A 21,701-nucleotide genomic window follows, 5' to 3' on the forward strand; every position below is an offset into this window, starting at 1 on the left:
AATTGTTAAGGATTTGATAGAAATATTTTGATGAAAATTTCCATAAAAACTTTGGTGAAATTTTTGAAATTTCAAAAATTTTGAAAGATATTATAGAAATTCTATCAATTTCCATTTGGGATTAAAAAAAATTTCGATACCTTGGAAAAATAAAAATTTTAAAAATATTTCAATGGAAATTTTAAACATTTAAAACTTTGCTTCTAGACACTCCTTGTTACTCATAAAGATCATTGCTTCCCATTGCCTTCCTCAAATTCTTACATGACCTCGCCTCTTTAAAACCACCCCTCCATCCTGGCAAAACCCTTTTCAGAAGGTCAGTGAAATTTAATAATAATAATAACAATAATAATAATAATAATAATAAGGTAAAAGGAAAAGAGAGAAAATTAGGTCAAGTTTCTTGGAAAGAAAAAAAAGGAGAAAATTTACATATTTTTTCCTTTTTGGTCGAGGTGCTGTTCACGAGTTTGTATCAAGTTTCTCGGGTGTATATCTAATACACCGTAAGGGGTATAAAAACTGCTCAACTATATTAATTTATCCACCCGTACGTGCATCACCATACAAGGTATAGGATTATCTAATGCAATGCCAATTTTTAATACCTTTCAATACAGCGTACCAAATATATACATTTTTTTTTAAGAAAACTAATTTCTTACTAAAACATTTGAGTAACATCCAACGGCTTGGCTTCGTTGTGAGGAGTTGAGACTCACTCTCACCCTGCCAAGTTGCCAACTTCAAGTTTTTAACATGTATTGCAACCGACCAACCGCTAGGCGCTAGCTCTAAAGTCTGGTGAGATGTCCATGTCCTCAAAGTCTTTTGGGTTTGATTGAGTACTAAGCTTTTTCCATCACAGGCCCCTCTCTCACATCTCTCTCTCTCTCTCTCTCTACCAACTTCACTTTATGCCATTTTCGTCCTGAAATTTGTTTTTATGGTTTTTCAGATTATTTGGTAGAGAATGAAAAAATCAACTTCAAAAGTAAGCAGGGTGAGTAATGGCTTTAATAGGGAGGTAGATTGGGAGCTCAGGCCTGGAGGTATGCTTGTCCAAAAGAGAGATTTTGGTGATGCTTCTTCTGGGTCAATGATCAAAATCAAGGTTTCTCATGGTTCTTATCACCACGATATCACTGTCCTTGCTCAATCTACTTTTGGTAATCATCCCCATTAATGCCTTTTCTTTTGGGTTCATTTTTTTGTTTTGCTTTCTTTCTTCATTTGCTCAGATTTTGTGAATTTGGCTTTATCTTCTCCCATAGTGATAAAGGGTATTATTAGTGGGCATTGTCTGATGTAGAGAATCTTATTTTGCCATTTGGGGTTTTTTAATTTTTACCTTGAAACAATAGGAAAATTTGAAATGGCTTATTGTAATCCAAGCTAAATTTGTTGGTTTTGGTCTTTCTCTTTCTAATTAACTAGCAAACTTTTCAATATTGGATTATCAAAAGTAAAGTTGTATAAACCATTTACACGCATTGTCTTGTTTGAACAATCATGCTTCGTTTGATGGGTTTCTGTTTTGGCGCCTTTTAGTTAGCATCTCTAAATTTTAAGATTGATGATTAATTGCGAATGCAAGGGGATCTGAAAAGGGTTCTGGCCAATGAGACTGGCTTGGAGCCTAAGGAGCAGAGATTGCTTTTTAAAGGGAAAGAAAAAGATGATGAGGAATGTTTAGACATGGTTGGTGTAAAAGATATGTCTAAGATTATATTACTGGAAGACCCAGCTAGCAAAGAAAGAAAACTTGAGGAGATGAAGAAAAATCAAGGTATGTTAAAAGCCTATGAAGCTGTTGCCAAAGTGAGAGCAGAGGTTGACAAGCTCTCTCAAAAGGTTTGTTATCCACTATATAGTCAATTTTTCATTGTTTTGGCATCCTGAAGACCAATACCACAGCTGATGTTTGTCAGGTCGGTTCTCTTGAGGCAACCGTTCGAAGTGGAAACAAGGTGGCAGCTCAAGAATTTGTTGTCTTGACAGAACTGCTCATGTTGCAGTTGCTTAAATTGGATACAATTGAGGCTATTGGAGAAGCGAAAGTGCAGAGACGGATTGAGGTTGGTGAAAACCTTTTTCTCTGTCAAACTTCTTACCTTTCATTGTCACTGTTTACAAACATATTTTTAGGTTTTTCAAATCTAATTCAAAAATCTTGGAGAACAGTATTGCTCCTTCTGTAAATTGTTCTGGATTGGCTTTGGATGAGGCTTAGTTAATACTCTCCATGTACGAGAGGTTGAGAGTGATGTGCATCTCTCTCAAATTGAGAGTTGTGGCAAAAATGAAAAAAAGAGTTGTGGTGAGAAATGAAAAAAAAAAAAAAAAAAAAAATGTAAGTGGTCATTTCTAGCAAGTACCTTATTATAGATAGTATACTTACAAGCCCAAGGTACATTGATTAAAGATATGAGTTAAAGAGGAAATATTGTAGAACCTTCCTCTTACTCTAATAATTAATTATTAATGACACTATTAGAAAAAATGTGAGTAGAAGATCCTTTTAATGCAAAAACAGTAAAAACAGCTGAGATTCTTTTCTGAAAAAGTGGAAGAAAAATTACCTGAGGGACGAGATAATGATTTCGCATGTGGATATTTTATTTGAAGTCATAGACGAGAATCCTAGCGGTACAAGAAAAATGAGTCATATTAGAGAACAAAGTAAAAAAAAAAAAAAAAAATTATTAGCCGTCATCCGTTAAACATGGCAATGAAGATTTTGACATCACTAAAACATGTTTTGTTTAGATGTGCCTCAGAAATGTCTTCCATTATTACCCTAATGGAGAATATTCTACTACTATTCAATGGAAACCAATATTTTCTGATTGAATTACATGCATTATTGATGGCTATATTCACTGTTTAACATGTCTGCTGAATTGATGGAATGGAAATAATAAATTTTCATTTACAGGTTCGTCGAATCCAGAGCTTTGTCGACACACTTGACAATCTAAAGGCAAAGAACTATGGTCCTTTCAGCAATGGCAGTAGCAATAAAGTATCAGTGACTACAAAATGGGAAACTTTTGAGTCAGGTGTTGGAAGCCTGTGTGCACCAACTCCAATCCAATCTTCTACCAAAATAACACAGGATTGGGAAGTGTTCGACTAAGTTTGGATCCACCATGAAGGTTTTTGTATATTTGGAATCTTGTATTTACAATGTTTGTTTGCATAAACTCAAACTTGCTCGGTACAGCTTTGTTCACTCTTTTCTTTTGTTCAGAAGCTGTTTTTGGTAGAGGCAGAGAGAAAGGCCTTTTCTTGAACAATTTGTGTGCATGTATATATGGGTTTCTATGTTATATCTTATACTTACAACGCTTCTTCATTCTTGTTGGCTTCTTTTGTTATAAATTAAGCGACGTTGGATGGTAAGAACCAATTTCAAGGGGATGTGTATAATTTTAATCAGAAAGGAGATCAAAACTGTAAATTTTAACACAGGCTGGTAAAGTTTTAAAGAAATAAGATAGACTCACTCTTGAAAGAACAGAAAATAGAAATGAAAGCATATCTGTATCAGACAATTTACACCATTCAATAACTAACATATTGAACGTAAAGCAGATATGATAAGAAAGGCCAGCAGAAAAGGGTCCTGGAAAGAGAGAAAATAAAAAGAAAGGGGAAAAGTGTAATGCTCCATCTAAATTTTTGTTTTTTTCCAAACATTTTCTAGAAATTCTTTTACAACGCCAAGTGAAAAATTCTGAGCTATCACAACGAAGAAAAGGTTTGAAATTGTGTTCCACCTCAATGTCTTATCAATCATCTTTTGTTTTTTCTTTTTTTAGTTGTTTTTCTAATATGATATATAAGTTATAATAATTAGGGTTCGTAAACCACAACTCCGTTGTAGTCTAGATGGTTAGGATATTCGGCTCTCACCCGAAAGACCCGGGTTCGAGTCCCGGCAACGGAATTTTTATTTTTTATTTTTTTTACTTTGCAAAGTTGATCTTTTACGACAGGTTTTATTTTTACTTTTCAATTCTAATTTTCATTTTTACTTTCGCCAATTTGTTTCTCTTATGTCGACGATACCTACTTCATTTCTAATTTTTTGTGCATGCAATTATACCCAATAAGCCAGATAATTACGAAATCAGAATCCAACCAAAATCCAACTTGCCTGTAAGATACAATTTTCATTCAAGGCATGGAAACATAAGACATTTTTCATGTTTTGAAATGAGAGACTCAACAATACTCTGTATAAGTCGTGCTTCATTTCAGAAATATTAATGTCTATCTGACAACCATGTTAAAATTCATCTGAATTTGAAAGGGAATATTATACAATAAAGGTCCTAATCATGTAAAATGTGTGGGTCGCTCAAATTTGCATCATGGCTCTTCAAATGTGCCATTCGAGTACTCCTCACCAGCAGCAAAACTGGAGGTTCCATTTGACAATCGGCTGGTGTTAGAGGAATTTGAATAAGGAGAGTATGTGGAAGCAGGGCTGCCTCTTGAATGCCGATTCTGTGCAGCTGTGCTACTTCTTGTCACCTTCAGACGAGCCTTTCTACCCTGTAGTGGAAAACAGAATCATATGATAGGAAAAAAACAGCTATTCAGAAAATCTCAGGGAAATTGAAGAAATAACTGTTGCCAAGCACATGTTTTATATTTGCAAAAACGCACAACATTTATCAAGACTACCTTTCCCATGCACTTTTCCAAGTGAGGAGCAAATTTCCCAGCCATGATAGATCGGTTGCAATTCATGCACTCAAATACTTCACTGGCTACGGAAGGATGAGTCTGTCCAAATATGTCAACGACATACCTGCCATTTGCCTCGCTACTATTACTAGGATCAGCAACCCTTACCCTGGCTTGGGTTGACAACCTCAGTTCTTCTTCCTCATCTTCCAAATTACGGTCAAGGCCCAACCTTGCTATTCGATGACACTCAGATGCAACGTCAACAATAATGGAATCAAGGAGATCCCCGAAAAAATTAGATGACAGCTGTAACCACACCCAGGCACAAGCAAGGAGCCATGGAACAGATATCATGTCAATAGATTTATATTGCAAATGAAAAAGAATATTCACATGTTAAACACAGAGACCAAAGAAGAAACTAATTAGTGTCTTCTGTTGGCTTCATACAAATAAGAATCATGCCCGAAGGAATAGAATAATTCAGTGCATATACGTAGTAACTTATCATGATGCATGGAGCAACATTGGCCTTCAAAAGTCAACCATGCCATACACACACCCTCCCCAAAAAAAGAAAAAAGCTGCTTTTATCTTCTTTATTAGGAAAGGATAATTGATTGGAAACAACAATTGGATCATGGGCATTCTCCCTTTCCACAAAAGTGGCCAGCTCCACGAAAGCACCACGCTCATTAGCATCAACAGTTTTCATTTGCACCGAACCAGTTACAAGGTATAAAAGAGGCCAGGCTCTAAAATGCAATAACCATGTACAATTTCAAATGTTGAGATTAGAGAAAATGATCCACCTAATTATTGTGTTGGGTTAAATTTTCAAATAAACATGGAAGAACCTGCTGGGATTTGTATGTAGCCACAAAATCAATAGTTGCACAGGTTATTAAAAGAAACTCAGACAAAAATTGTTACCCTCCCTTTTTGATAAGGAAGACCAAACCCCAATTCCGACTCCAACTCCAACTCCAAGTCCAAACCATCACCTTTCTACTTCCTTCAAGGTTATTCAATCATCATTAACCACTTCCCCTTCAGACATTATTTATTTTGATTTGCACATGAAAGAGTAGTACATAGAGCTGGTTCCCCTAATTCAAGAATTTGAGTCTTCATTCACTATAAAATGGTGCACAAGGAACAAACACCAAATAGTTTTTTCAACTCGACAAAGCATTCAAATTTTGATTTTGAAATAAAAATAATAATAATAATAAAAAAATGGCATCCCAACTCAAATTCCATTGCTCAAACTACAAACCACAAACCATAAATAAATAAATTAAGAATGTGCATTTTCGAAAACGGAATACCTGAGCATGAGAAGATGGATTATCCTCATTCGAGACCGACATGAGTCTTTCGAACACAGAGTTAACTCCCACTGTGTCAAAAAGAGTAGGTAAATGCAGTTTTAACAAATACAACAGTAAGGGGGAAAAAACAAATTCCCAATTAACCTAAGTGTGATTTAACATAAAATAAATATCTAAATTTCAGAGTATAAAAATATCAAAATAAATAAATTTTTTTAGACTCTAATAAATCCATAGAAGAGAAACCTGAATAGCAATTTGGAAATTTTAGGTAATGGTAGGTTTAGAGAAATTGTTTTCTCACTCTACTAGGGTTTCTTTGTCTCTGAGAGAAAGAGAGAGAGGGAAAATAACTCACCGATCTTTGAGAAGACGAAGACTATACTCCAAACCAAATCTGCGACCGCATCGAAAACAGACTTGGAACGAGTAAGAGCTTTCTGTTTACCATTCCAACGAGAACGATGAATCAGGAAAAGAAAGCGGGTAAGGATTCAGTGTGCTCTGCTCTAGCTTCTTTGCGTTCCTTGGAACCTGTCATGATGCCACCTGTAAATAGTCAGACCCTTTCTATAGCAACCTCTATTAGGATGACACGTAAACACCTTCAACCAATCATATTTTTATTTTGGCAAAAATTAAAACGATTTAAAAAAAATTCCATTGCCGGGAATCGAACCCGGGTCTCCTGGGTGAAAGCCAGACATCCTAACCGCTGGACGACAATGGATTGACGTTTGGTTAAGGTAACCGTTATTATTCAAACTTGAAACAGATTTTTCATTATACACGTCGCCTTATATTAGCTAATTACGTCATTAAACATAACTCTAGTATCAGCTGAGATGCGTCACTGCCAATGATGTGGATGAAAAATGGTGAGGTAATTTTACATGCCATGTTTTTCCCCCAAAATAGTACCTTTATGTTTATAGAAAATTTATTAATCATTAGGTCTTTTCGGTTGTTGGTTTTATGCGGATCCACGTCAGAAGCTCGTCTCCTATTATGACCAAGACACTTTTGGCTCTCCACATCATTAGTCATTGACTTTGGCTGGTAGCTATCTATGCACTCACTCTTTTCACTCGCCCAAACTCACCGAGACACAATTGATCCAAAATGTTATTCAGCAAAAACAATAACAATAAATAAGAACCTTCCCCAAAATGTTGCCATTATTATTATTATTTATTTTTACTATTATCATGATGGAAGGAATTAATAAACAAATAAATTGGAACCTTTCCCTAGAGAAAATAGGAGGATTTTGAACTTTTCTTCATTTTATTATTATTTATTTCATGGAAAGGTTTTGAGGTTAAGATATAATAAGTTTTTTACAGTTAATTCTTGGTAATTAACATCCAATATGTATTTATATCGCTCTAGAGATTAAGCTGGCAAATGTTAGACTTAGACCGATCAATAACCTAGGAAAGATTTTTGTTATTATTATTATTCTTGTGAGTTGTTGTGGGAACAAGATCTACACAGCACAAGTAGTAATGAATAGAAAATCCAATTTGACAAAGTAAAAGTAACTACTATTTCATTTTCAAACATTTGATATTGATATTCTTAATTCAACTGCATTAATGACATGTCAGTGGTATGGTTTCAAATAAAAATACCATTTCCACTTCATAAATTTCAATACAACAAATTGAAATGTAAATTTACCACCAAAAAAAAAAAAAAAAGAAAGAAAAAAAAAAGAAAAAAAACAAATTGAAATGTAAGTAAAACCAAATATTAATGGTATTATTAATAATAATGAAAGAGCTGATCTCCCCGGATATCTAGGAAAAGGCATAACGTCTCTAATGTTGTCGATGCTCGTAGCAAACATCACCACTCTTTCAAAGCCTAATCCGAAACCGCTGTATTTTACTGTCCCAAATCTACGAAGGTCAAGGTACCACTTGTATTTCTCTACAAGCAGTCTCATCTCCTCCATTCTGCAACAATAACAGGAATATGTATGCCCATCACAATCAAATTTCCGCCACTTTATTAAGTTCAATATATTTTACCAACTTTATTTGTCCATTTTAGAGAAAACTTTATACCACAACTCAAAAACAAAACAAAACAAAACAAATGAAACAAACAAAAATACAAAACAAAAAAGACCACTCCCATGTTCCATCCTATGCTTTGAAATATTAGATTTTATGGATCTAACTATACATAATAAATTCCATAAATCATAAATTACTAACCTTCAAACGCAGCCATTGATAAATTAGATCTTTAATCCTGCAAAATAGAAACAACGTAAAATAGTGCCTATGGACACATTACTCTCAAACCACTCTCAGATTTCTGAAAACCCTAATATCAAAAATACTGTATGTTATTCTTAATGTCTGCTTGCCCTAAACCTTTTTAAATAGTCTCTGCAAGTCAAACTTATCCATTAATTTTGACACACATAAAATAATAATAATTTGATAATATAATTATATTAGAAAAAATATGGATAAGTCAATGGACTTATAGAGAGAGTTGGTCCTCCAGTCCAATGGGCCAACTAGAGTCTTATAGAGAGTGTGTGACCAAGGGCCCTACTATAAAATAATAAAATAAGTCAGTCCCATTAATGACATAAATAGGCCCTGTAAGTGAGTAATTGATTATGCCAAGTCCACAAATATTAATTTATTCAACATTCTCCCACTTGGACTGCATAATCATCATCATATAAAATCTAAACTCACTTACTATAAAATCTCCCAAACCATAATGCCATTTCATCCAAATATATAGTATACCGACAGGGCACAACAATATACTAGACTAGGCAGTAGAGATTCTCTTAATAAATCTCCCAAAACATTATACCATTTCAACTAAGTACTTTGCATGCCATAAACTCAATTTAGGTAGTAGAGATTTACCTAATCTTGTGCAATCCCCCAACACACAAAACCATTTCATTCAAGCACATTGCGTATCGACAGGATACAACAATATACCCAAACTAGGTAGTAGAGATTCACCATGGCACCTGTGGATCAACATACACATATACATAGACTAATAGTCTCAACAGGCCTGTAAATATAGGAGCAATAATATGTGTAATAAATCATCTCATAAATAAATAATGATCTACATACATCAATGTATCATAATAATAAAAAATACTTAACATGGATATTACTGCAGAAATTATAATAAACTCCCACTGACCCACACAGTCTCAGCTGCCTAACAATCCCATACGGGACACATGCTCCTCAAATATGCCTACAGGTAAGGCCTTGGTCAGTGGATCTGCCACCATGCTGTAAGTAGGCGTGTGAACTACAGTAATGAGGCATTTTTCAACTTTCTCCTTAACCACAAAATACTTAACATCAATGTATCTCGCACCAGGGGTACTTTTTTAAATTATTGGAGAAAGATACTGTTGCAGTATTGTCACAATACATCATAATAGACCTCTCAATGGAGTCAACTACTCCCAAATCATGAATAAAATTCCGAAGCCAAACTGCATGACGAGTAACCTCATAACACGCCACATACTCTGCCTCCATAGTCGAGGATGCTATCACAAACTGCTTGGCACTCCGCCAAGACACAGCACCTCCTGCCATGATAAATATATACCCAGTGGTAGATTTCTTATCATCCACACAGCCTTTATAATCTGCATCACTATAACCAACTACATCAAGTGAGTTGGTACGTCGATAAGTCAACATATGGTTTTTAGGACCCTGAAGATACCTAAAGACCTTCTTAACTGCTTGGTAATGAATGGGACCAGGATTGCTCATAAATCTACCAAGCACACCCACAGCAAAAGCTATATCAGGCCATGTACAAACTTGAGCATACATTATACTACCCACTGCTGAAGAATAACGAACATTTCTCATCGCCATCCTCTCTTTATCATTCTTGGGACACTGATCCTTAGAAAACTTTTCACCTTTCGTAACCGGTACACTTCCAAGAGAACAATTATGCATATCAAATATCTTAAGGATTCTATTAATATAAGCTCTCTGAGACAATTGCAACACATAATTAGTCCTATCTCGAACAATCTTGATGTCCAAAACAAAAGAAGCCTCACTAAGATCTTTCATATCAAAATGGTTGCACAACATCTGTTTTGTCTCAGCTAATAGGTCAGTGTCATTAGTAGCCAAAAGTATGTCATCAACATACAACACCAGAAATATAAAACTACTCCCACTGACCTTCATATATATGCACCTATCAACCACATTCTCCTTAAAGCCATTTCCGATGACAGCCTCATCAAACTTGAGATACCATTGTCTCAAAGCTTGCTTAAGACCATAAATTGACTTCTTAAACTTACAAACCAAATTACCATTCCCTATTTGCTGTAAGCCAACTGGTTGAACCATATACACATCCTCATACAAATCACCATTCAAAAAAGTAGTTCTGACATCCATTTGGTGCAACTCCAAGTCATAATGTATCACTATCGCCATAATGATTCTAAAAGAATCCTTTGTGGATACAGGAGAGAAAGTCTCTGTATAATCAATTTCTTCCTTCTAGCTAAACCCTTTAGCTACAAGTCTAGCTTTATACCTCTCCACTTTACCATTGGAGTCCTTTTTTAGTCTTAAAGATCCATTTGCACCTAATAGGCTTGCTACCCTCTGGTAACTCAACCAAATCCTAAACTCCATTTGATGCCATGGATTTCATTTCATCTTCCATTGCATCCAACCAAAAGTTTGAGTGCGAACTGCTTATGGCTTCCTCATAAGTGACTGGATCTGAATCATCACTTATGCCAAATTCATGTTCCTGCAAGTAAACCTCATAGTCATCAGGAATAGCTGATCTCCTAGTCCTTTGTGACCTCCTCAAAGGTACATCAGCATCTGCAATAGCTGGAATATCCTACTTTTCAACAATGAGTTCATTCTGACCAATTACTGGTTCATCAACTATTGGATCAACAAAATCTCTATCAGGAACAACTATACTGGGAATGAAAACACTTTCTTCTCTAAATTGAAGCACCCTTGTTCCATTATTGTCATCAAATCCAAAATCATCTTCAAAATAAATGGCCTTGTCTGATTCCACGATCCTGGTGGTGTGAGAAGGACAAAAGAATCTTGAACCCCTAGATCCTATACAATAGCCAACAAAATATCCATTAATGGTTTTAGGATCCAACTTCTTAATTTGGGGATTATAAATCTTTACTTCAGCTTTGCAACCCCATATTCGAAAATGGTGCAAATTAGGTTTTCTTCCTGACCACAACTTAAAAGGTGTCTTAGGAATGGACTTACTTGGAACTTGATTCAAAATATAAGCCGCCGTCCTTAAAGCCTCTCCCCACAAACAATCTGGCAAACTAGAATTTGCCAACATAGACCGCACCATATCCAATAAAGTCCTATTCCTTCTCTCAACTATGCCATTTTGTTGAGGTGTACCAGGCATCGTATACTGCTCATCAATGCCACACTCACGCAAATAAATAGCAAAATGTCAGGACCCATCCAAAATTCCTCACCGGAGCCCTAGACAAGCCCTGGTCCTAGGGAAACCCTACCGGACCTTCCAATGGAAAATCCGACAGAACCTCCCCTAAGGGTTGGAATTACCACAATTTTCCTGCACTGAAAACACACTTCTAGAAACATCCCCTTATTCCTCCCACATTACTACAATTTAATCCACAACTTTCAGCACTCTGATAAAATAAACAGGAAATCTATGCAGTATTGATACAATAGGTCCAGTAAATATACAGAGCATCATAAGTTACAAATGAGTGTGAAAGTTATACAACATAAAATAGGAAACAATAATACAATAGAATACAAGGAAGCATAACTCTTGAAACTCAACAACAACAAACGTCGAGTTGATTCTGATGTCGTCTACCAGCCCGAACCTAAGGGAACAGAATTTAAAAATGTGAGATGCTAATCATTTCAGTGAGTGACCCTATCTATTGTACAATTATAATAGTAACGAAAATTATAGCACATTTGAATAATTAACAATAAATGAGTAAATAAATAATAATTAATTGAAAATAGTATTTTCTTTCAAAACCTTCACGGTTCACTCAGTTGGAAAAGTTCCCCTTTAAAATATTTCACAAAACTCAGCAATTATATTTCCCCAAAATCAAGGTAGCCAACAAATAATTAACTAAATAATAAATAAATGGAGTATCAACATTTAAAATACAAATCATGCAAATAATAATATAGAGCTCCACAATTTATATAAAAATATTTAATCAATAAATACCAATAAAATGCAACAATTTTTGGAACCCAATGCACTCAGAAAAATAATCCGGAATAAAGTAAATTTTGAATAACAATTAATAAATCATATAGAAAAATGCCATAAAAATTATTTGTTTGAAATAAACGGTAAAACTTAAATAAATTAACCATTTTAATTGAATAATATTTCCAAATAATAAGCTTAAAAAATTCAGATCGAAAATAGTCTGACGCACCACACTATATACCAGTGATGCCCTATGGTACTTAGCGTCCCGAGCACCCTCAGGCGGGGGTTAAAGAGAGAACCGGCATACGGTTGCTTCGGCGTCCCGACAGCGCCGCTGCTAAAACCTGTCATCCCAGCCTAAGAGGAGGGCGGTTATGTGTACTATACTAAACTGGCCTGCCCTCAAGTCCTTAGGTAACTCACGGGAGATTGTCATCCCGGCCTAGGAGGAGGGCGGTTATGTGCAATATACTAAACCGGCCTGCCCTCAGGTCCATAGGTAACTCGCGGGAGACTAAAACCTGCGCGCTAATCACAATCTCATGTACAGTACAAAACACCAGTACTGCATAAGTGCGTCTAAAATAATTAAAATAAAATAAATACCAATAGCCCATTTTTATTATTACCAAAAATTTCTGAAATTTACCGTGGGAGTTATAAAAATCTCCAATCCCACATTCCTTGCATTTCTCACCATAAATCATCAATATAGAAAAGAAATATGGTTTACTCAAAACTATGAAATCAACCACCTCGCATTATAAATGCATAATTACCTTTTTAAAACATATAGTACCATCATACCAATATTTTTCTTCAAATCCTTTAAATCAATTTTTTCCTCCAAAATAATATATAAGGCTCACAAAAAATATTTAATTATATTTTCTCTTCATAAGCCCTTGATTGTACATGAAAATTCTCGGTAAAAATAATAATAGTAATAATCCAGAATTTAAATCATAAATTCTTTGAATTTCTCCAATATTCAATCATGGCATCAAAATATATATATGTATGCATATAACCAAACATCCGAAATTTGACATTATAAAATAAATACCCAATTTTATAAAATTCCAACCACATACATATATTTTCCAAATATTCAAATATCACCAAATAAATATAAATCATCACCCGAAAATAGTTTTAAGGTGGGTCACTCACCTGGAGCACGCAATTAACCTAAGATCCTCCATGGAATCAATTCCACGATGCACACGTGCTCCTAAAACAACAATTCACACACAGTCAAATAAAATAATATTTTATTCGGGTAAATAATACCCGATACCCGGGGGGATTAAATACAAACGTTAACAAAAATTGACGAATAATATACCGAATCGAAGCTTGAGTGACGAGGATTACGAATTCGGTCTTACTTCCCGGAGATCGGACCCGAGATGGCCGGAATCTCTTCGGAAAGCTTTCAGCCTTTAGAGCCTCGATTCTCCCAAACCGTCGCGAATTGGTGGAAAAGGACACCGGATTTGAATTCAAGGGGTCGGAATTAGTGGAGAGGGACCAGCGGTGCAACTGGGTACTCGCCGGAACTGGATTTTCCGGCGAGCCGCCTCGGTCACCGGCAAGCATCGCCGCCGCCTGCGCATCCGGTGGCCGATGGCTGAGATTTTTTGGGGTTTTGTAGATCAAGGGGAGAGGGTTCCAACGGGACCAGCAGTGAGGTAAACGGAGGCCGGACGACTAAGAGATCTGGGTTTGAAGATTTTCGGCCCCCTCGTCGGAAAATACTCCGATCCCGGCGCGTCGGAGGTCCGATGGCCGTGAAATTTGGTGGGTAGGCCGGAATTCCCACGGGTGAGAGACCGGTCAGGCACTTGTGGCTTGGGGTGGCCGAAAACTGGGCAAATCGACGGTGGCGGTTGGTGGAGGGGAAAAATCACCGTCGTCGGAAAACGCTCCGATCCGGGCGCGTCGCCGGTCGGTTGGCCGTGAAATTTGGGTGGTCGGCCGGAATTGAGGAGGTGGTGAGGGGTGGCTGGCGGGTGTGACCCTCCGGTAGCCGGATGGTGGCCAACTGGTGGTGGTCGGTCGTTTCTCTCTCTAGCTCTCTCTCTCCTCTCTCTCCTTCCCTGCCGTTTTGCCAAAATAAAAGCCACCGTGGGTGACACTGTTCACCCACATGGACCTCTCGGATGTTGACACGTGGCATTTCACTGTTCACCGATTCAAAAATATTAAAATATTACGCAGTCGAAAAACTTCACACGTCCATAACTTTTTAACCAGATGTCCAATTTAAGTGTGTCGCTAGTCTATGAACTCGTATCGACGAGTACTTTACAAACATATGAAAGTCAAAGCAAAATTCTACAACCATAAAAAGTCAACTTCAACACCTTTTGGACAGTTTGAATCTCGACTTGTTTTGCCCATAACTTTCAAACTGTAGCTCCGTTTTCGACGTATTACTAGTCTACGAACTCGTGCCAATGTGTACGTCGTAACGGTACCTCAGTCATCCTAGAATTCCATCCGAGTCAAAAAGTTAACTTTTGACCCGTTCGGTCAACGGTCAACGGTCAACCTCGATCAAAGTTGGAAAATTTCCGTTGTACTTTGGGACGGGGTGTTACAAAAAGGCCCTGAGTTTCTTCGAGTCTCATCATATCTACCATAAAACTCACCACCTCTATCAAACCTTACAATTTTTATTTTCTTATTCTTTTGAAGCTCCATCTTTACCTTGAACTCTTTAAAGGCAACTAAAGAATCTGACTTCTCACGAATAAGCTCAACATGTCCATAACGAAAAAAATCATCAATGAAGATAATAAAATATCTATAACCACCCAAAGCAGTTGGTGTAAAAGGTCCACATATGTCAGTGTAGATTAACTCCAAAACATCTCCACACCTAGCTAACTTATCCTTTCTTACATTGGCAGTTAACTTCCTTTTCACACATTCAACACAAGTCAACAGATCAGAGAAATCAAGATTAGGAAGTATCCCATCCTTCACTAACCTTTCCATTCTGTGCCTAAAAATATGTCCCAAACGTTTATACCATAACATTAAGGAATTGTCATTAACTCTTGGACGTTTAGAAGCAATAACAAGGTCAACAACAGAATTAATAGAAGAATTGAGACAATTACTAAATAAATCAAGTCTATATAAATTGTCACACAAAGTTCCAAAACCAACAACTTTACCATCCTTAAATAATTCAACTTTGTTATTTCCAAACAAAAAACTATAACCTTGATTATCTAAAAGAGAAATAGATAATAAATTCCTCCTAATTGAGGGTACATATGAAACTTCTTATAATTCTAAAACATATCCAGTAACAAGCTTCAACTTGGTTGTTTCTATGATATCCACTTTCACTCTTGAGCTATCTCCCATATAAACATGCTGCTTAAGATTGGTTGGCCTCCTTTGCCTTATCATCCTTTGCAATGAATTAGTAACATGAATTGTTGCTCCAGTATCTAACCTCTAAGAATTCAAAGGCACATCAACAATATTGGTCTCAATCATTAAAATATTATCTTTTTTTTTTTTTTTGGTTTCCCTTTAAATTCCAACACTCTATCTTCTTGTGTTCAACTTTATTATAGTAACCACACCATCCATTGAAGTACTCTTTCTGATAAGCATCATCATACTTAGTATTATTCAAAAGGTCCAAATAATGATGTTTCTCATTCATATCAAACTTTATAAACTTTTTTCCTATCTCCTCAAGAAGTTGCTTTGCAGTTTCTACCTTTGGAATAGTTGCAAAAATTGATTCATCCATGTTATTTTCTATCATCATCATGCAGCACTTATTAGAATGCCTCCAATCCTCATAAAGTTTTCTAACTACTTCACTACTTTCATCAGTTGGTATCGCTGGGGGGTCTCTCTCCAAAGCTAAATCCAATTTCATAAAAGTCAAATTCATAACTAAAATCTTCCTCCATTTCTGATAATTTGTCCCATCCAATTTCATCATGGTAATCATTGGCAGAGTATTCGGGGTGCTACTAACTGTGAAAATAGTAAACACAATAAAATATTAAATATATAAAACAATAACTATTTTCTAGCCCCTCAAAACAAAATATAAAATCAATATCGCTAGGGCTTTTATAGCACTAAAGATACTCTTTCGCGGGCCAGGGACATTCAACCAAATAACCACAATCAAATGCATTGAACTGAATCATCGACAGGGCAACTCAGAACCTGCAATACATGGCATTTAATTAACTTCCACTGCCATTCCAGACGTCATACAAAGCAACTAAAACCACCGACAGGGTAGCTTAGTCACCCGTATAGATCCTGGTTAATAAGTGGGAAAAAATTAACATACTGGCAATTTCATGAAATAAGCAAACATAAAACATCCCATCCACTATGCCAACTAATATTACATTGTTACACATAATGCAAACAAAATAAGTCTCACGACAGGTGAGTGCTTAAAATTCTACACTACTATACCAACTAGGCATAAAGCCTTTTTAGGGAAAGCTAATACAATCCAATTATAAACATATATATTTAATTTAATTCAAGAAATTATGGAATAGAATAATCAAACAAATAAATAAATAAATAAATAAATATATATATATACACATACATAATAGATAAACAAATAGACAATCAACAAATAAATAAATAAATAACAAATTTTTTTTTTAAATAATTGGCTGCTGAAGTCAGCAAAAGGGCTGCTGATGCCAGCTTTCTTCTTCCTCCAGCTGGGTCGTGGATGACCCGGTTTTCAGGTTGGCGGGTCGCGTGACCCGTTTCACAATCCGGCCAAAATAACGCTATTCCGGCCACTGTTTTTACCGATACCAGCGCCATTATTCTCCTTTCGGCGTGGGAAACAATTTCCTCAACTCAATTCGGTCCAAAATGCCATAAAATCAAACACCCAAACACATGAAAATTTTCGGCCAATGGGTTTCTTTTTTTTTTTTTTTCCCCAATTTCAAAAGGGTCAAACCAAAACAACATTCAAAACATATTCCATTCCACATAGAGAACAAGAATCGACAATAACCAAATCAAAATGCATACAAAATATAAATTTTTTTTTTTTTTTGAAATAGCAATCGGCATGTATATATATATTAACTGAATATGTAATGTTGAATCCCACAAGTACATGCACGAAAGAAAACAAAATAAAGAACATTTATTCAATCGCACAGATCATTCAATGGCCATATACAGGTCAATTCAATCATCATGAATACAACGAACGCTAATGAAAAAGAATTTTATTATGCATATTAACCATCAACTCTGATACCAATTGTTAGATTTTATGGATCTAAATATACATAATAAATTCCATAAATCATAAATTACTAACCTCCAAAAGCTGTCATTGATAAATTAGATCTTTAATCCTGCAAAACAGAAAGAACATAAAATAGTGCCTATGGACACACTACTCTCAAACCACTCTCAGATTTCTGAAAACTCTAATCTCAAAAATACTGTATGTTATTCTTAGTGTCTGCTTGCCCTAGACCTTTTTAAATAGTCTCTGCAAGTCAGACTTATCCATTAATTTTGACACACATAAAATAATAATAATTTGATAATACAATTATACTAGAAAAATATGGATAAGTCAATGGGCTTATAAAGAGAGTTGGTCATCCAGTCCAATGAGCCAACTGGAGTCTTATAGAGAGTGTGTGACCAAGGGCCCTACTACAAAATAATAAAACAAGCCAGTCCTATTAATGACATAAATAGGCCCTGTAAGTAAATAATTGATTATGCCAAGTCCACAAATATTAATTTATTCAATATAAAAGAGCAAAAGGCTGACTTATTTTCCCATACCTCTGCTTAGAATAACATCATAACGCTTCTCCCTCTGGCATCGACCAATCAATTCTCCCACCTGAACTGCAAGGCGCACTTTAATTATAATTTATAAGCAAACTTAAACGCTTAATTTCCTTGATGTCCATTCTAAAGCTATTAACAATATGGTACATTATCTATAGAAATTTGATGAATGTGAAAGAAATCTACCTTAGGTTCAAGGATATCCATAGCAGCCACTTTCTCACAATCATCATTGAGCCTCACGTAGAATGCTTTTATTCCTTTTGGGTAATCATACACAATAATAGGATTCTGAAATATAACCTCCGTCAGGTATCTGCACAAAAAAATGGTCAAAATAATAAAATATCAGCAAGCTCAATGAAATAAATCACAATAACCTGGCAAAACATGAATGATGGCGCAGACATACCTTTCATGCTCAGATGCCAGATCAATGCCCCACTCCACTTTCTTATCAAACACCTTGCCGTCTTTCACAGCCTCCTTTAGCAGCTCTACTGCTTTTGTATATGTTATTCTCTCAAAAAAGTTGTTAAAGATAACATTCTCAGTCGATCAAGGATATTACTTGAATTACAAGGCACAGGAACATAAAATGTCGATGATTTTGTTAACTGAGAATTTTGTGAGGGACAAGAGACCAAATGATAATTGTGAGGGACCATCCTATATATAAATATACACGACATAAATGTACATAACAAATGAATTGATGATGCTTCATATACCTTCATTTAGACAAGATTTTTTTAATAGAGAACTATGGATATTACAAGGTGAAAGGACAAAATTAAGTAGAATTGACATATACCAACAAATCAAATGGCACAAAAACAAGCGTAATTTACAAGATTCAAGTTATATATGCATACTTTGAGATCTGCAAATGCTATTTCAGACTCCACCATCCAGAATTCTGCCAAATGCCTTGAGTGTGAGAATGCTCGGCAGGAAAAACAGGAAATTACTAAGAGCATATCCAATGGCATTGCAAATTGCCATTGCATTGCTAAATTTTGGATGAGTGTGTATTGACCTTTTCAATGGCACATTGCAAAATTTACCAATTGCATTTCAAATTTGGCACCAAAAATACAGTTGGTAAATTTTGGTAATGGACCCCACAGTAATTTTGTGGGATCCTCACCATTACTAATATAGTTTTGAATTTTGAATTTTAAAAAAAAAAATTTGAAAAAAATTAGCCCATTTTATGAGGCCAAAAATGGAAAAATTAATTAAAATAGACCAACTATTTTTCTATAATTAAATAATATTATGGTAATTAAAATATTATTCTATAATCATATATTACGGTAATTAAATTTGTCTCCCTCACTTTTTGGTAGGAAAGACCCACCCCAATTCCAGATCAAAATCCAAATCCATGAGAGCTTAAATCCAAATCTGATGTAATATAACTTTTTTTAGAAACTTATTCTGAATAAACAAAAATTATTGAAAACTATAACCAAAGTTATTTCATGCAGAACCATAACTACACTAATGGCGTGAGCTATATTAGAAGTTGAACATATCATTTATCGACATAACTAACACGGTTGGTGGAGAAAAAAAAAAAAAAAAAGACCCCATTGCATTTTAGTATGAACACTCATCCTTTATTTTTGTTGTTACTTAAAGGATTTTTTTAATATAATTTTATATTGACTATTATGTAATGAAGACGCCATTGCATTTGAGTATGAACATTCATACTTCTTTTTTATTTTTTTTCCTAGTTAAAGGATTTTATATATATATATATATATATATATATAATTTGATATTGACTATTATGTAAATGATGCAATCTTCATTAAAAAAAAATAATAATTAAAAGTAATGTCGAATGCGCTAAATTGGCAAAGCAGCTACTTTTTGGGACAATACTCCTACTTTCAAATCCTCCCAATTCAAGTAAAAACTATATATATTTATTATTTACCAATTTTTGTCAACAAATAATATATAAAATAAATATAAATATATGAATTTTTAAATAGATAAATATTAAAAGTCAATACAGCTAACAAAGATTAAAAAAAGAAAAAGAAAAAAAAAGATAAACATTTTGTGCACATAATGCTAATTGTTTAAAATAATATTATATAGATTCTTTCCTTTTATATATTTGAAATGGAAATTAAAATTCAAGATCCGAAAAATGATATCGAAACTAGGAAGCAGGGGTAAGCATGTAAATTCAATGCGTTACAGAGGTGAGGGTCTTACTGTTTGCTTTCTCCTTCCCAGAACGTTGGTCATGCGGTCCATTCTCTACACATAGCAATTGGAAATTTTTTGGTAATGGTAGCTTTGAAAATTATTTAACATATTTTATTAAAGATTCTTTTTTCCTGGCTGTTACCCTTTCTTTGTCTCTGAGAGAGAGAGAGAGAGAGAGAGAGGGAAAATAATTCACCGATTCTTGAGAAGAAGAAGACGATATTCCAAACCAAATCTGCCACCAACCACATAGAAAGAAAAAGAGAGTTCAAGCCCTGTATGGGCTTCTTCCTGTTTTCTTACTCCACAGAGAGAAGGCAAGCTGGTAGGATTCAGTGTGCTCTGCTCCTACTTCTGGTCTTTGCTGGATCCTGTCATTTGATGCCACCTGTACAAACTCTGTTTTCGTATTTTTCTAATAAAAGAAAATAAAAAGATTCTTTCTATATCAACCTTTAATGTAGTGAAACGTATACCCGTTTAATCCACTGTATACACCTTAAAAACATTTACGGTACTTTGCTCTCCCCGCAAAATGGGCCCGAACCCTGTCATAAAAAGTGGGGCACAAAGACTACTGAAATATTCTCCCGATAGTGTATGTAGGTTATTGCGACAAAAATGGTAAGACAATTTTTACTATAGGGGATAATTCTATGATTAGCATCATCTATATATCTACTAAGGGAAAAGTCGATTTTTTTTTCTTCAGAAAAAAACATAAAAAACATCGATTTTTCTTTTATGAGTAAGAGAAAAACCGATGTTGTTTAGGATTTTTTTAAAAAAATATCGATTTTTTCTTAAACCGTAAGTTGACGGTCCTGATCGTAAAAAAACTCTATATATATATATATATATATAAAACAGTTTTACGTTGTGGATCATACCTAAGCCGATATTTTTTTTTTTTTGAAAAAAAAATATCAATTTTGCTATGGACACTGTATATACATACACAAAAAAGCCAAAAAAATTTTCAGCTTAGTTGTGATCCGCATGCAAATCGGTTCGTACCGTAGAATTTCCTTCTATATATATGATGAGGTTACGGTGCAGATCGTCCGCATGCGGACCGTACAAAAATCAATGTTTTTTAAAAAAAACATCGACTTTCATTTTTTCTTAAAAACATCCACTTTCAATATGTATGCGGATGAACTGCAACATAGAATTTCTTCTATATATATATATTTTTTTTTGAGAACTATTGCCTCATAATTATATACCATTTTTTTTTGTCGGTCTATTTTGTTAACATGTATATTTTTTTTTTCTCTAAAAGAGTGTATTATTTTTACTTTAATT

At 34.9% G+C, this 21,701-nt stretch overlaps 2 protein-coding genes and 2 non-coding genes across 6 annotated transcripts; 2 read left to right on the top strand and 2 right to left on the bottom strand.

Annotated features, from left to right (window-relative positions):
- The first annotated feature begins 672 nt into the window (after nt 1-672).
- On the top strand, nt 673-3,361 carry LOC107411497 (BAG family molecular chaperone regulator 4-like). 3 transcript variants are annotated; one of them, XM_060811761.1, is made up of 5 exons: nt 673-807; nt 962-1,172; nt 1,601-1,857; nt 1,935-2,081; nt 2,942-3,361. In XM_060811761.1, exons 2-5 carry the CDS (start codon nt 977-979, stop codon nt 3,140-3,142), a joined length of 801 nt encoding a protein of 266 aa, XP_060667744.1. In that variant the 5' UTR covers nt 673-807; nt 962-976; the 3' UTR covers nt 3,143-3,361. The 3 variants fall into 3 exon arrangements, with proteins under 3 accessions (XP_060667744.1, XP_060667745.1, XP_060667743.1); XM_060811762.1 differs by lacking the exon at nt 673-807 and having other exon boundaries at nt 855-1,172; nt 2,942-3,161; nt 3,257-3,361; XM_060811760.1 differs by lacking the exon at nt 673-807 and having other exon boundaries at nt 855-1,172.
- Nucleotides 3,362-3,882: 521 nt separating this feature from the next.
- On the top strand, nt 3,883-3,955 carry TRNAE-CUC (transfer RNA glutamic acid (anticodon CUC)). The gene has a single exon. It is a non-coding gene; the product is annotated as a tRNA-Glu (tRNA).
- Nucleotides 3,956-4,161: 206 nt separating this feature from the next.
- Nucleotides 4,162-6,556, bottom strand: LOC107411498 (SAGA-associated factor 11). The gene is made up of 4 exons (XM_016019096.4): nt 6,397-6,556; nt 6,036-6,106; nt 4,699-5,010; nt 4,162-4,566 (listed from the first exon to the last, which is right to left on the bottom strand). Exons 2-4 carry the CDS (start codon nt 6,075-6,077, stop codon nt 4,381-4,383), a joined length of 540 nt encoding a protein of 179 aa, XP_015874582.2. The 5' UTR covers nt 6,078-6,106; nt 6,397-6,556; the 3' UTR covers nt 4,162-4,380.
- Nucleotides 6,557-6,696: 140 nt separating this feature from the next.
- TRNAE-UUC (transfer RNA glutamic acid (anticodon UUC)) lies at nt 6,697-6,768 on the bottom strand. The gene has a single exon. It is a non-coding gene; the product is annotated as a tRNA-Glu (tRNA).
- Nucleotides 6,769-21,701: the final 14,933 nt, after the last annotated feature.

The sequence above is a fragment of the Ziziphus jujuba genome, chromosome 10, assembly GCF_031755915.1.
Source record: "Ziziphus jujuba cultivar Dongzao chromosome 10, ASM3175591v1".
NCBI classification, from domain to species: Eukaryota; Viridiplantae; Streptophyta; class Magnoliopsida; order Rosales; family Rhamnaceae; genus Ziziphus; species Ziziphus jujuba.